Raw genomic sequence first — 13,204 nt, forward strand, 5'->3', positions numbered from 1 at the left:
ACACTACATCAGTGATCCCCAACCAGTAGCTCGTGAGCAACATTTTGCTCTCCAACCCCTTGGATGTTGCTCCCAGTGGCCTCAAAACAGGAGCTTATTTTTGAATTCCAGGCTTGGAGGCAAGTTTTGGTTGTATAAAAACCAGGTGCACTGCCAAACAGAGTCTCAATGTAGGTTGGCAATCCACATAGGGGCTACCAAATGGCCAATCACAGCACTTATTTGGCAGCTGAAGAACATTTTTCATGCTTGTGTTGCTCCCCAACTCCTTTTTTTTCTGAATGTTGCTCACGGGTTCAAAACGTTGGGGATCCCTGCACTACATGATGGCTGGTAAGATACATTTTTAAAGTAAAAAAAAGATAATTTTATCATATAGGATGGAAGGGTAAATAATTGTATGCAGAATCACAGTCTGGCCTGCACAACTGATCTAGACAGTATACTCTCCACTTTTTAGAACTATTTCACAGTGTGTAACCATTCAACAGAAACCAACAAAGTTACATACAGTACACGGTGGCTGGTCACAAAAGACAATGCAATGGCAAATATCTGAGGTACAGCACCATACAAATGGGCTCCCATTCAGTGCAACATTTTTCTTATCCCCTTCAGTGCAACATTCTTCTTACTTTCACGTACATGCATTGATAATTCCATAGCATTTTGTTCTGAGCTCCCATTCTTTTAAAAAAAAAAGTTAAGTAAATTTTTTCTCCATAAACAACAATGAAAAATGAACCAGAAAAATCACAGCAAATATTACCCAAAAGTAGCAAAGTATATATGAATACAGTGTTCTGACTTTTCAGGGTTATCTTTCATGTGTCCTTAAATCAGCCACAGATGGAGATATAAATTTATGGATTGCAATATATCAAGAGTTTTGGAATAATGTCATCTATCACTTGGAGTACTATTCACGATTCACTAAGGGTCAAATATCGAGGGTTAATTAACTCTCGATATTCGACTAGGAATTAAAATCCTTCGACTTCGAATATCGAAGTCGAAGGATTTAGCGCAGATAGAACGATAAAATCCTTCGAATCGAACGATTCGAAGGATTTTAATCCAACGATCGAAGGAATATCTTTCGATCAAAAAAAGTTAGCCAAGCCTATGGGGACCTTCCCCATAGGCTAACATTGACTTCGGTAGCTTTTAGATGGCGAACTAGGGGGTCGAAGTTTTTTTTAAGAGACAGTACTTTGACTATCGAATGGTTGAATAGTCGAACAATATATACTTCGAATCCTTCGATTCGAAGTCGTAGTCGTAGTCGAAGGTCGAAGTAGCCCATTCCGATGGTCGAAGTAGCCCAAAAAAACCTTCGAAATTCAAAGTTTTTTACCTTCGAATCCTTCACTCGAAGTTAGTGAATCGGCCCCTATGTGTTGTTTCTTATTGCCTAGTATAAAGATGACCCCTTTACTCCCATGAGGCCTGCCTTGGGCACTACAAGCTCCAATGCCTGGAATTAACTTTAAAGTTATTTACGAGTCCTATCTCAAAAGCTCAGATTGCTTCGCCTGACTGGTAACTGTACAATTTCTAAAGATAGGTAACGCTTTCAAGGACTGCAAAATATGCTTAGTCATTATGTTTAAAGCAAAATGGATTCATTTATTATACAGGAAATTAATCCCATAATGCAATGACGAGAACAATGATGCATAAACTAGACATTGCTGTATATATATTTTTTATATATTTTTTTCTGTCTTTTAATGTGTATTACTTTTCAGCCATATACAGATCAGTATATAAAGTGATGTAAGGCAGGCACTGTCATAATCACCAGAATCATCTCTAATAGTTTCCAAACAGTAACAATGAGCATTCATGGCTATGGAACATACATATACATAATAAAGAAAAGAAAGAAAAGAAAACAACATGAAACCATAAAATAATTAAGATAATATTTGGCAAGACAATTGCATGATCACGGTTTCCTATTATTCTATACTATTTTTAGCTATGTGTTAGTTATCTTGCATTTCAAAATATCTGTGTAGTTCCTCTCATTCTTTTCCAAAATGGGTAACAGTGCCTCTCTTATTTGCTGCCATAAATTCCATAATGATCATTTCTTTTAGCCTCTCTATAACGTCTCCTCTAGTTGGGGGCTGAATTACCTTCTAAAGGATCCTTGATAAAGGTCCCAATGAGGATCCAAATGTTCGATATATGTATAGTGTGTTAAAACACATTAACATTCCACAGGGAGTACTTGTCATTGGACTAATTGGTGATATATACTATAACTGACAGTACACCCTGATTTTGAATCACACATTGGCGTGCAGGCTCTAAGGGGACCATTATATATAAAGTTAGGTCCATAAATCTTTGGACAGAAACAACATTTTTTTTTAAATTTTTGATTCTGTACATTACCACAATGAATTTTAAATGAAACAACTCAGATGCAGCTTTAATTCAGTGGGTTGAACAAAAATATTGCATAAAAATGTGAACTAAAGCCTTTCTTTACAAAATCACTTCATTTCAGGGGTTTAAAAGCAATTGGACAATTGACTCAAGGCTATTTCATGGGCAGGTGTGGGCTATTCCATCGTTATATCATTATCAATGAAGCAGATAAAAGCCCTGGAATTGATTTGGGGGGGTGCTTGAATATGGAAGATTTAGTTGTGAACAGACAACATGCAACTGAAAGCCTTTGCAGTAAAAAGGCCTGGCAGAGCATTAAAAAGGAGGAAACCCAGAATCTGGTGATGTCCTTGAGTTCAAGACTTCAGGCTGCCATTGCCAGCAAAGAGTTTTCAACCAAGTATTACAAATTAACATTTTATTTTCAGTTTTTTAATTTTTCCAATTGCTTTTGAGCCCCTGAAATGAAGTGATTGTGTTAAATAAAGGCTTTAGTTCCTCACATTTTTATGCAATCTTTTTGTTCAACCCAATACTGAAAGGCATCTGGAAAATGTGGGTTTTTTGTTTGGCTTCCATTTCCTGCTTCCCTTTAATGCTTGATCATAGCCCAAAAATAGGCCAGATATCGATCAGGCAGGTTTTGTTTGGCTAATTGATGCAGTCCCATCCAATCAGCGCCCAATACCATTGTTGTAATCTGATCATTTGGTCCTAGGGCTGAACGATCAGATTAGCCCATATTTCCCTGCCTTTGGTGGGCATAACGGGAGGTCTCCAAATGAAAGGCCAAATAATTGTATGCAGAATCACAGTTTGGTCTGCACAATTGACCTAAAACAATATACTCTCCCACTTAGAACTACTTAATAATGAACTATTAGGAAGTTAATGATTAATTGTCAGGGTTGGTAATAGAGGTGTGTTATTATACTTGAAAACCAAACCAGTTAGAAATTAACCGATTACTTGCCGATTTAAATCTGAACATCATTGACTCTGGAGGCTGGGTTCTGGCATTTGCTTTTGCAAATATCTGTTTTATGGAGGAAAACATCAACCACCCAATTCTGACAGCATACTGAAAGTGATAGTAGGGGCAAAATAGCTTTATAAAGTTACAATTATGTAAGCAGTGCTTTAAAGGGAACATCACAAAATGGTTACTTCGCTGCAGTTGCCAAAGCTGAAAAAAAATGGATTAGCAAGATACCAAGTTATTTTTGGTAGCAGCATCTCAAACATTCTACTGCAAACCTACTGCAACTCATGAGTAAGAAGACACAACATTGTTGGTGCTTGGAAATCACATTAAGCAACCAGTGTATCTTGGTATGACATTACTTAAAAGGTTGCACAGGTCAAGAGGGAATGGAAGACTATTAGTAGATGCAGTGTATTAGCAGGACAAGAGGAAATATAAGAAGCAATTTCTAAATAATGATCAGATTAAGACAACAAAGGGCCATTTGCAAGATCTGGGAGCACAGCAGTATGGCCAAGGGTTAGCAAAATATATATTATTGAAAATGGAGAAGGAATTAAGATCAGAGTGTAAGCAATGATGTTAAAAGTGAAAGTGTCAAAGTGAACTGGTGGAGAGTTTGTTAATAGAAGAAAAAATCAAATAAAGGGGACTCCAAATAAAATAATTTATATGCAATGAAATAATGTGTGCAATGCAAGTTCTAGGAAAACTATAATTTAACAGATGGTACATCATACGGATTATTCATTATTTAAATTTATAGGTCCAGCAAATTAAGGCATGATGAATACTTTTCAACAAATTATTAAAATAAGTTTATTTGCTGGTCATAGTTTTCATATGTCATATATTTTCTCATATAAAAACTGTGTTTAAAACTGAGGTCCTTTGCAAATTATCCTCTAGTATAATCAATTTGGATAGGCCTATATGAAAAACAAGTAAAAGTGGCCATACACTGAGAGATCCGCTCGTTTAGCGATGTCGTCAAACGAGCGGATCTCTCCCCGATATGTCCACCTTGAGGTGGGCAATATCGGGCTGATCCGATCGTGGGCCCTAGGGCCCAACGATCGGATCCTAACGAATTGCAATGGGTGGTCGGATCACGGGACCGCATCAACGAATAGATGCGGCCACGATCCGACGGGATTTTTTGTCCCATCCGATCGAGATCTGCCCGACTTTCGGCCAGATCTCGATCGGTGAAGTCCGTCGGGGGGGGCCCCATACACGGGCCAATAAGCTGCCGACACGGTCTGTCGGCAGCTTTTATCGGCCCGTGTATGGCCACCTTAAGGCTCATGGATATCATGGACAAAAGATTGAATGAGTGTGCTTTAAGCTTTATGACTGTCGTCTGGTATAATGAGTGGTGATTTGCAGAGATTCCCAGAATTAAAATCAAAACGGGGCAAGCAATGTCTATGCCAGAAAAAAACATTTACTTTAACTCTGCTTTCAGCAAATATAAATGCTCCCTGTTTTCAGTTTATGGCATAAGGAGTTATAGTGCAATATAAAGCGATGTTCTGCTTCAACAGGTTTGAAAATCTGCTTCAGTGTCCACATTCCAGACTCATACTTAACCATTGTCCATCTGGCCTGCATACTTTTCAGCTTACAATGCCTCTCATCTGACACTTTACAAAGGAACCAGCCCAATAAAAAAAGAGATGGCGAACAGCTTTGCAGAGCAGGAAATTTGTCTTTTTGGCTCAAAAAAAGGCTCTGCTGCACCCATCAACATAGCAGAATCCTTGTTGGTAATCAGTATTTTTTAAGGACTTAGCCAAGGCATACCTGCCAAGCTGGAAAGCCATACTTTATGTTATAATTTGATTCTGTCAGACCTTTTCTTCATTTCAAAGGTTAATAGGGGTGAGGTGGCTTGAGAGAAAAGTGCCTGTAATAGCCATGAGGTAGATAATGTTGCTTCTAAACCAGCTGTCATATTTAAACTGGCAGTGCTGTAGAACTTGTATAGCAACAGCAGGACATAAATATCTGCTTTAATTCTACAGGTTTGGTACTAGTAGGCAATGTGAGCAACAGTACAAAGAATTCCTCCCATACTTTCCTGCAACATTTTTTGCCAACACACACACCGAACAAGAATTCTGAATTTCAGGAAACAGAGGAAGCACACATTCATTAAACCAAACCCTCACAGTCCTATTTTAAGCAAGCAGAAGAGCCCATTTTCACACTTAAAAAACAGATCACTTCATAAAATAGGCAAATATTGCAAAATTCACAAAATTTTCGGCATATCAGTTACTTAGTGACCTTCATCAGGATATATGAATGTAATTATATGCAATAGTGGCCATAATAACCTCAGCACATCTTTCGGAGAAAGCAATGAATCAGACCATGATGCAGCTAGTCCTCCTCAATGACTATTATGCTTCAGACAACAATAAGAAGATTTCTACAAGTAAAATAGACACAGGGCTGTCAAGAGCTCAGCATTTAACTGATTGCTCTTATGTCAGTTTGCTTTATTTCTAAACAGTGTATTGTGAATAATATTCAAATATGTGTGCAAAAAATATGAACTATGTGGACATGCCCAAAAGAATCACACTAGCTCCTGTCACTCCCAACTGACAGACACTGAACAAGGTCAAACACTTGGTCAAATTCCTGTGTTAAGGGTAATAAGGCTTTTCGCATTACTCATAGGTAGGGTTGCCACCTTTTCTTTGAAAACGGGCAGGGGGGGGATGGTGACGTGGGTGGTTGGTCAGGCGGGTGGATGACATCAGGGACAGAATCGGTGAGGTCAGTCACTTCAATGTCCTGTCCGAATTTCCTAATTTGGAAATCCGGACGGGCTCTTTTTACCCAGGCAGCAAAAACCGTGCTGTCTGGGTGAAATCTGAACATGTGGAAAGTGCTTTAGGGTGACTGCCACTGAAGGAAATTGGGGGAAAAGAGTGTTGGGTAATTTGTCCTTATATAAAGTGTCACCCACAGTGTGTCTCTAATTGCACCAAGTGTTGTTGGGCCTATTAATGCTCCTGTTTCAACCCATACCCCTCCTATGTTAATCTATTGTTAATCTCCTGGATTATATAGTAATAATGTAAAGTGCCACATAACATGGTGCTGCTTTATGAAGAAATTATGATTTGAATGACTGTGAGTTTTTAATCCACTGTGCATCTATTATACATAAGGCAGGGAGTTCTACACCTATAGCTGGAACTCAAAACCGCACCTAAAGTCCATAATCAATAATTCGGGGAAATGCATTCAAAGAGCAATTCAAATGTTCAGGTTGGCAACCTGATAATAAGAAAAAACATCTATAAACCCCAAGATAATGGATAACCAAGTTGCTTGATCGGTGTTCAGCTCAGCCTCTTTTATCCAGCATTTTTGTAAGCTACTTGGCTCTGCACCCTCCTTTCATGCCCCAAACTTACTTAATGAACAATTTTTACAGCAGCCAATAGAACTGTCTCTATAAATTTGCCATATGCTATAGTTGCAGCAGAACAGCTTTTATTGTCTAATGTCTAATACAGCTGGGCAGGCTTTGAAGGGCAATATATTCTTTTCCCTTCTGGCTAATTTTTCATCATTCTCCAAGGATATTTTTTGTCTGAGGAGAACACTGTACAGTAATTTATCAACACCTGTAAGGATGCTGGTTGGGCATTCTTAATACTGTAGTAGCTTCTACATTAACCATAGGATTTAGGTTATTAAAAAAATGTTCTCTTTCTGAGTATCCACAACCTACTTAAAAGCTAAGCCTATGCCAACTATCTTCCACTCAAGTTAATTGTTGAATGTGAGGGACTGTCCTCAATAAAAATTACCTTTTCTGCAGTGAATTAGAGACTTCAGTGGCCGTTTTTTCTAAAAAGATTGCTTCATTGCACTAAACAATGCCTTTAAAAGAAACATCTTTCAACATGGAAGCACTTTTTTTTTTCTCAACAGAAAAGGGTATGATAAATGTTGATAATTTTCAAAATACATCAGTGATCATAGTAAGTGACATTTTACATTATCTAAAAATACTTAAATGCACATCTGATTTTTCATTTTAATATGTCACAAGCAGAATTGCAGTACTGAAGGCAACCTTGAGAATTGGAAAAATAATGCAAAAATCTAAAGTGTGAATTAAGTTATATATCACACATCAAAAACCCCAAGGCAGGTAAGAGAATACCTTCATCAAAGTCAATGTTCCCTCAAAGCCGTGTGCACGCAGACGTACAAGGCCAACACAATGGTGTGCACAATTTATTTTGTGGAAAAACTCATAGGTTATTCTGAATCGTCCACTTATCTGTCAGACCACATCACTTTTTAAAAGTGTATACAAAGGATCATTTTGCACAAGGCTTAGAAAGTGCATACAACATATATTTGTTGCACACACAACAAAAATGTAATTATAAAGAACACTGGCCACAGCCTGAAAACCTGCAGACAGAATAATAAAAAGTGCCCAAGCTATTAGTATTATCACTTTGTGTTTGTCATCTGCTAAGCTAATTGCTGTTATTGCACCGTGAAAAAGCTCTGGGATACATACCCTAGTCTAGCAGAATCACTTCCTTATTAATTTGAAATAAAGCTAAATAATAAGCTCAATAATAATCAAAGCTAGCCACTTGGATGAAGGATGAAATATACATTTGTTGTACTAATTGCAAAGATGGCTTTCTAGGGTCAACGAATTAAGATGCAGAAAGGTCAAGTAGGGATTAAGTGAAAATATTCAGGTATTTCTGCTGTTCTTATGAGTATTTCATCCATTGTGTTTTTACCGACTGTTTTCACTCAGCAGTTCAGTGTTCTTGTATTCGACCGAGCACAAGAAACAGAGTTCTTAACGTGATGACAGGAGCAGCCAATGAGACCAACACTTCCGAAGCCAATTGTGTGTACAAGAAATATGCCTCTCAAAGTGAATACATAATTCATTCTAACTGTTTAATCTGCATAGATACCAGGTGCTCCAAATTTGTCATACACTAAAAGTTGAATCAATTCCAGTTACTGAAGTGCCTCACCCCCTTTGGCTTCATCTTTACTCCTGCCTTCCCAACATCATTTTCCAATTCCCTGAATGGGAATTATGCAACTGGGGGGCAAAGCTATACAGCATTTTAGCTAAGGCAGGGGGGGACAAAGGCAGAATTTTATACTATATGTCCACCTTGGAGTGTTGTAAGTCAAGCATTTTGAGGAGTAACCAAATGTAGACACTACAGTGGGTAAGGAAAACTCAGTCCCATATAGCCAGAGTAAACTGCACTTTAAGGGAATCCTTTATGTATATTCAAATAGCTTTGAATTTCAAAATGTTACCACCCCCCCCCCCCCCCCCGTGTTCTAGTTTACTAACCATGTTCAATGCTCTCTGTGAATGGCATAAAAAGAATGGCTGGTTTGACAGTCATCCACCCTAAAGTCTGTCAGAACAGGGAGGGGTTCTTAAACAAAATAAACAGGACCAGGGGGTTTATAGTAAGCTATGGGTGTGGAAGCTAATTCCTCTGTGGCTACTTAACATGTGAACGCGTACCGTATTCTTAAGTAATTCAACAAAATCACATTTTTGTAAGGATTTGCAGAAAGTAACAACTGTGTAATCCATTTATACTTCTACGATCATCTACAGATGCTCATGTGTTTGACAGGAGGTGCATTCCTGATGCATTCATTGCCTGTCAGCTGGTCAGTAAACACTATGATGCTCACTGCAGCTCTCCATAATCGACTAACTACTGCATATATAGCTGTTGAGTTCAATGGTGAGCAGGCAGGGGGTGAACACGACCAAAATTCATCCCATAACAAACACAAGCAGAAAACTCCCTTGCATAAATGTCCTCATGGTTAAATAATTTTCACAACTATATTTAGTCATTACTCAATTGAAAACTACAAGTTAAGAAAAATCACCAAAAAACTGCAGGAGATTGAGACATGAATGAACACTATAGACCTAATTTCAAATATTATTAGCGAGAAAAAATGCCTTTTAAAGGGGTGGACATTTCATTAAACTTGCATTTTAAACTTGTAAAGCAGTGGCTCAAAAAGTATTGGCGAGACACTGGTTTATTCCTTTCTATTTGCTCAGTGATGGGCAAATCTCTACCCAATAAGGACATGCATCAGATTTAATTTTGGTGGCAGGGCAATACAATGACTTTCACCTAAATGAAATATAACAAATATTCCTTGCACAATTAGAATAGGCAACAGCAGTGCATGGTTAGGGCCTGATGGGCATCACTATACTAAACAGTACAAAAATTATATTCAGATTCAGAGGGGCATGTACAGGTAGGAGTTATGATCCAAGGTGGATACTGCTTACAGAGGTATGGAACCTGTTATACAGAATGCTTAGCACCTGGTGTTTTCTGGATAAGGGATCTTTCAGTAATTTGGATCTCCATACTTAGCGGTATATTTATCAAACTATGAAGTCAGAGATCGCCACAGTCCTCTAGAGTGAAAAAGAGTATTTATCAATGGGTGAAAGTTCGTCCTTTGATAAATACGCCTTTCGAAATCTCATAGTAATGAATGGAGAGTGGTGGAATTTCACTCTAGGGGACTGTGGCGATCTCTAACTTCACAGTTTGATAAATATACCCCTATGTCTACTAAAAAATCATTTCAACATGAAATGAATCCAATGGGATTGTTTTCCCTCTAATAGAGATGAATGATATCTTAGTTTGGATCCAGTACAAGCGCTGTTTCATTATTACAGAGAAAAGGGAAATCATTTTTAAAAAATGTAATTATTTGCCTAGAGTGAAGTCTACGGGAGATGGCCTTCTGGAAAACGGGTTTCCGGATGATGGATCCCATACCTGTGTAACTGGGACAAAACAGAACATGATTTGCCAGGGTGCATCTTACACAAATAGCTATCTGTGGCAACTCTGTGCTCACCATTAGGAGTATGCCCTAACCGTGTGTGCCCTTAGCAGTGAAAAACATTTACAACACTGTGAACAGTATAATGGCAATGTTGCCCAGCAGGAAGAAGTCATGCATGGTTTCTGTCAAGTTCTTGTTCCATGTCATGAGGTTAAAGCAGTAAGTGAGCACCAGGGCTGCTCTTAAGGAAGGATGTTGGAATGAGGTGCCATGTATTTAATGATATATACAATTGTTGTGATGGCTTCCCTCCCAGTGACAGCCTTACCTTCTCTTTCTTGGCTGCGGGGTTTCCCTGCTCCTCGGTTTTGTTGATTACAGTCGTGACCACGGGGCTCCAGGTGATGCCAACTTTACCCGCACCTCCTCCCGCAGTGCCGTTCTCCGCCCAGCCGCAGCTGTCTATCTTGATAAGCCGGTGTTTGGGGGACATCGTGTACTTGTGCTCCGACCCCCCTGACAGCTGTTGCCTGGCGGCGGCCGGTCTCCTCTCGCTGTTGGTGCGATACAGGTGCGGAGAGGAAGACGAGGAGGAGGACGAGGAGGTGGTGTTGGTGCTGGAGCCTCCGCCGTGGTAAGACTCTTGCAAGAAACTGTTGCTGCAGCCCCTCCTGCCCTCAGCCTGCTGTTCCTCCCTGCACATGGCCCGCAGCTTGCGGAGGGAAGAGCCCGGTCCGTTATACGGATCCTCGAAATCCCTGTCCTTCTGGGCCCGATAAGCTCGGATCAGATCACTCTCCTCCCTGCAGTGACCGGGCAGCGGGGACGTGTGGTGTTTGTAGAAGTGCGGCTGCCCCCCTGGGTACTGCAGGTGGTGGGAGCGCTCGGTGCCCCCATTCCTCTTGTAATCCGGTCTGGGGGGTTGCGGGGGGCTCTTGCTCTTGTTGTTGTTATTGTTGCCCAGGCTGAAGTACTTATTCAGCCATTTAGCCATGATCGGCCGCTCTGAGTCCAGTGTGTGTGTATGGGATAGATCTCTCAGGCTACTGCTCACATCACACAGCTAACAGCTTGCCCATAGGAACACAGTCACAAGGCAATGCCAGTGGGCTTTCCCACTCACACGCTGTACAGGGGGTGCCAATACAAGCGCCTGAGGGGACACAGTCCGGGTCACTTGCCTTTCCCCATTCCCAGGGGCTGCCCCGAACCCCTGTCCCCTTTACTGACTTTCACTCGGCACAAGTTGCAAATAGAAAATCCACAGAGAAGTAGGTTGGAAGCAGCTGTTGCAGCCAGTAGAGACGATCCCACTCACTCACCACCCGGTCCCTTTCACTTGTTCAACGTTCTGGTTCTACGCTCCGCTCGCTCAATAAGTCACAATAGGAACTTGCCAGGCACGCACGGACAGCTGCACTCACACGCTACTGAGGGCACGAGCCCATTCCAGGTCAGCGCAATGCAATGTGAAACCCACATGGAATAGGAGAGCAAAGCGGTGACAGCTCCTCTAGCTGCTAAATCAGCGTTCACCTCTGGCTGGGAGTCAGGGGGTGGAGCAAAGAGAAAACAGCCTACATTCACACTAAGCCACTCCCACTACTCGAGTGGGCGGGGCGTTAATCTCTATCCTGGAGTATTTGGATAGGGGAACGCACTGGCAATGCAGGGAATAGCCACGCCCCTTTAATTTTCCTGTAAATGCAATTCCTATCGCTTTAGCGTATGATAAACTGCAGCTATTCACGGGTTTTTCCAGCGGAGTGATTTGTTTGCTCTTTGTATCGATTAAAACGTGTTTATGTTTATATAGAGGCTGTTACGTCATGTGCAGAAATATGTGTCGGCGAAGCTGTACTTGTTTGAGATGCAGCTCCTTCAGTTTGTAGGCAAAGCCGTCCTAAACACAGTCACACTGTAAAGAAACTTTAGTAGAACACTGTACTTTAGTGGCATGACGCTTTCGGTAGTGAGTGATCACATGCTGCCCCTACAGGAGAACACACGCAATTGTCTCTAATGCCTCAGTTACATAAGAAACGTCAGGGTACAAGTGCAAAGTGCAATTTTTACAAGTCACCGTGTTTTTTAAACCACAAAAGTGATGATGTTGGTTGTTGCACTTTGACACAAGTCAGACATTGTTGCATTGAAAATCTTCAGTGTTACTTCAGAGTTACGTCTATGCCCAATTGTTTAGCTGTCAGTTCGTTGTCTCAATTGCCACAGGCAGCTGTGAGATCCCTGAGGAGGTGGCAGTTGCTCCTGGGTTCATCTGCATCAATGGGCACACTTGTTGCACACAATTTTTGTAACAAACAACTGCTCAGCGCAACTATGCTGAACTGCATGAAGTGCCTTTGAGTGCAAGTACTATAAATGAATGACACCAACAAGCAAAAATGATGCCTTTTTCCCGTGTGGCTGCAAATACACTTGAGGTCACTATATCGTTCAACATAAGACATTGATATTTACAATATCTTCAGTATATAGTTGTTATTGTTACCTTCAGAAAAAGTCACTCCAGGCTCTATGGGGCGAAGTTGCACCAGCATTGGCTTCACCGCACTTCGCCAGGCGTAGATTCGCCAGGGCTGCGTAAATTCACGAAGATCCAAAGTTGCGCACAAGTTACTGATCGTTTGTGAAGCTGCACTAGCAACGATCAGCGGTTCGAAGTTACGCTAGCGATGCCTAATTTGCATACGACGCCAAGTTAAAATACAATGGACGGATATGTAGCAGCAAATACATTACACTACACAAGCCTGGGAAAGCTTCATAAAATAAAATAGAGTTGTTATTTTGCCCTATACATGTGCCCACTGTATAGTTTAGGTACCATATGTTAGGAAATGTAGGGGGGAAGGAGGGTGCCCCCCAAAAAATGTATGATCTTTTGCAGCCTGTCACCCTTAAAAAAGTAAAAGGCGC

General features: G+C 40.6%; 1 protein-coding gene across 2 annotated transcripts in view; it reads right to left on the reverse strand.

Moving 5' to 3' along the window:
* shb.S (Src homology 2 domain containing adaptor protein B S homeolog) overlaps window positions 1-11,827 on the reverse strand; it is a 115,443-nt gene extending 103,616 nt beyond the window's left edge. The window contains exon 1 of one of the 2 annotated variants that reach the window (XR_005964999.1): window positions 10,593-11,827. Coding sequence is in view for 1 of the 2 variants with exons in the window: in XM_018239868.2 (XP_018095357.1) it covers window positions 10,593-11,258 (666 nt within the window). In the remaining variant the exon portion in view is untranslated. The remainder of the gene's footprint in view (window positions 1-10,592) is intronic. The other variant, XM_018239868.2, reaches the window with a different exon arrangement.
* Window positions 11,828-13,204: the final 1,377 nt, after the last annotated feature.

This window comes from Xenopus laevis, chromosome 1S, assembly GCF_017654675.1.
Source record: "Xenopus laevis strain J_2021 chromosome 1S, Xenopus_laevis_v10.1, whole genome shotgun sequence".
Taxonomy (NCBI): domain Eukaryota; kingdom Metazoa; phylum Chordata; class Amphibia; order Anura; family Pipidae; genus Xenopus; species Xenopus laevis.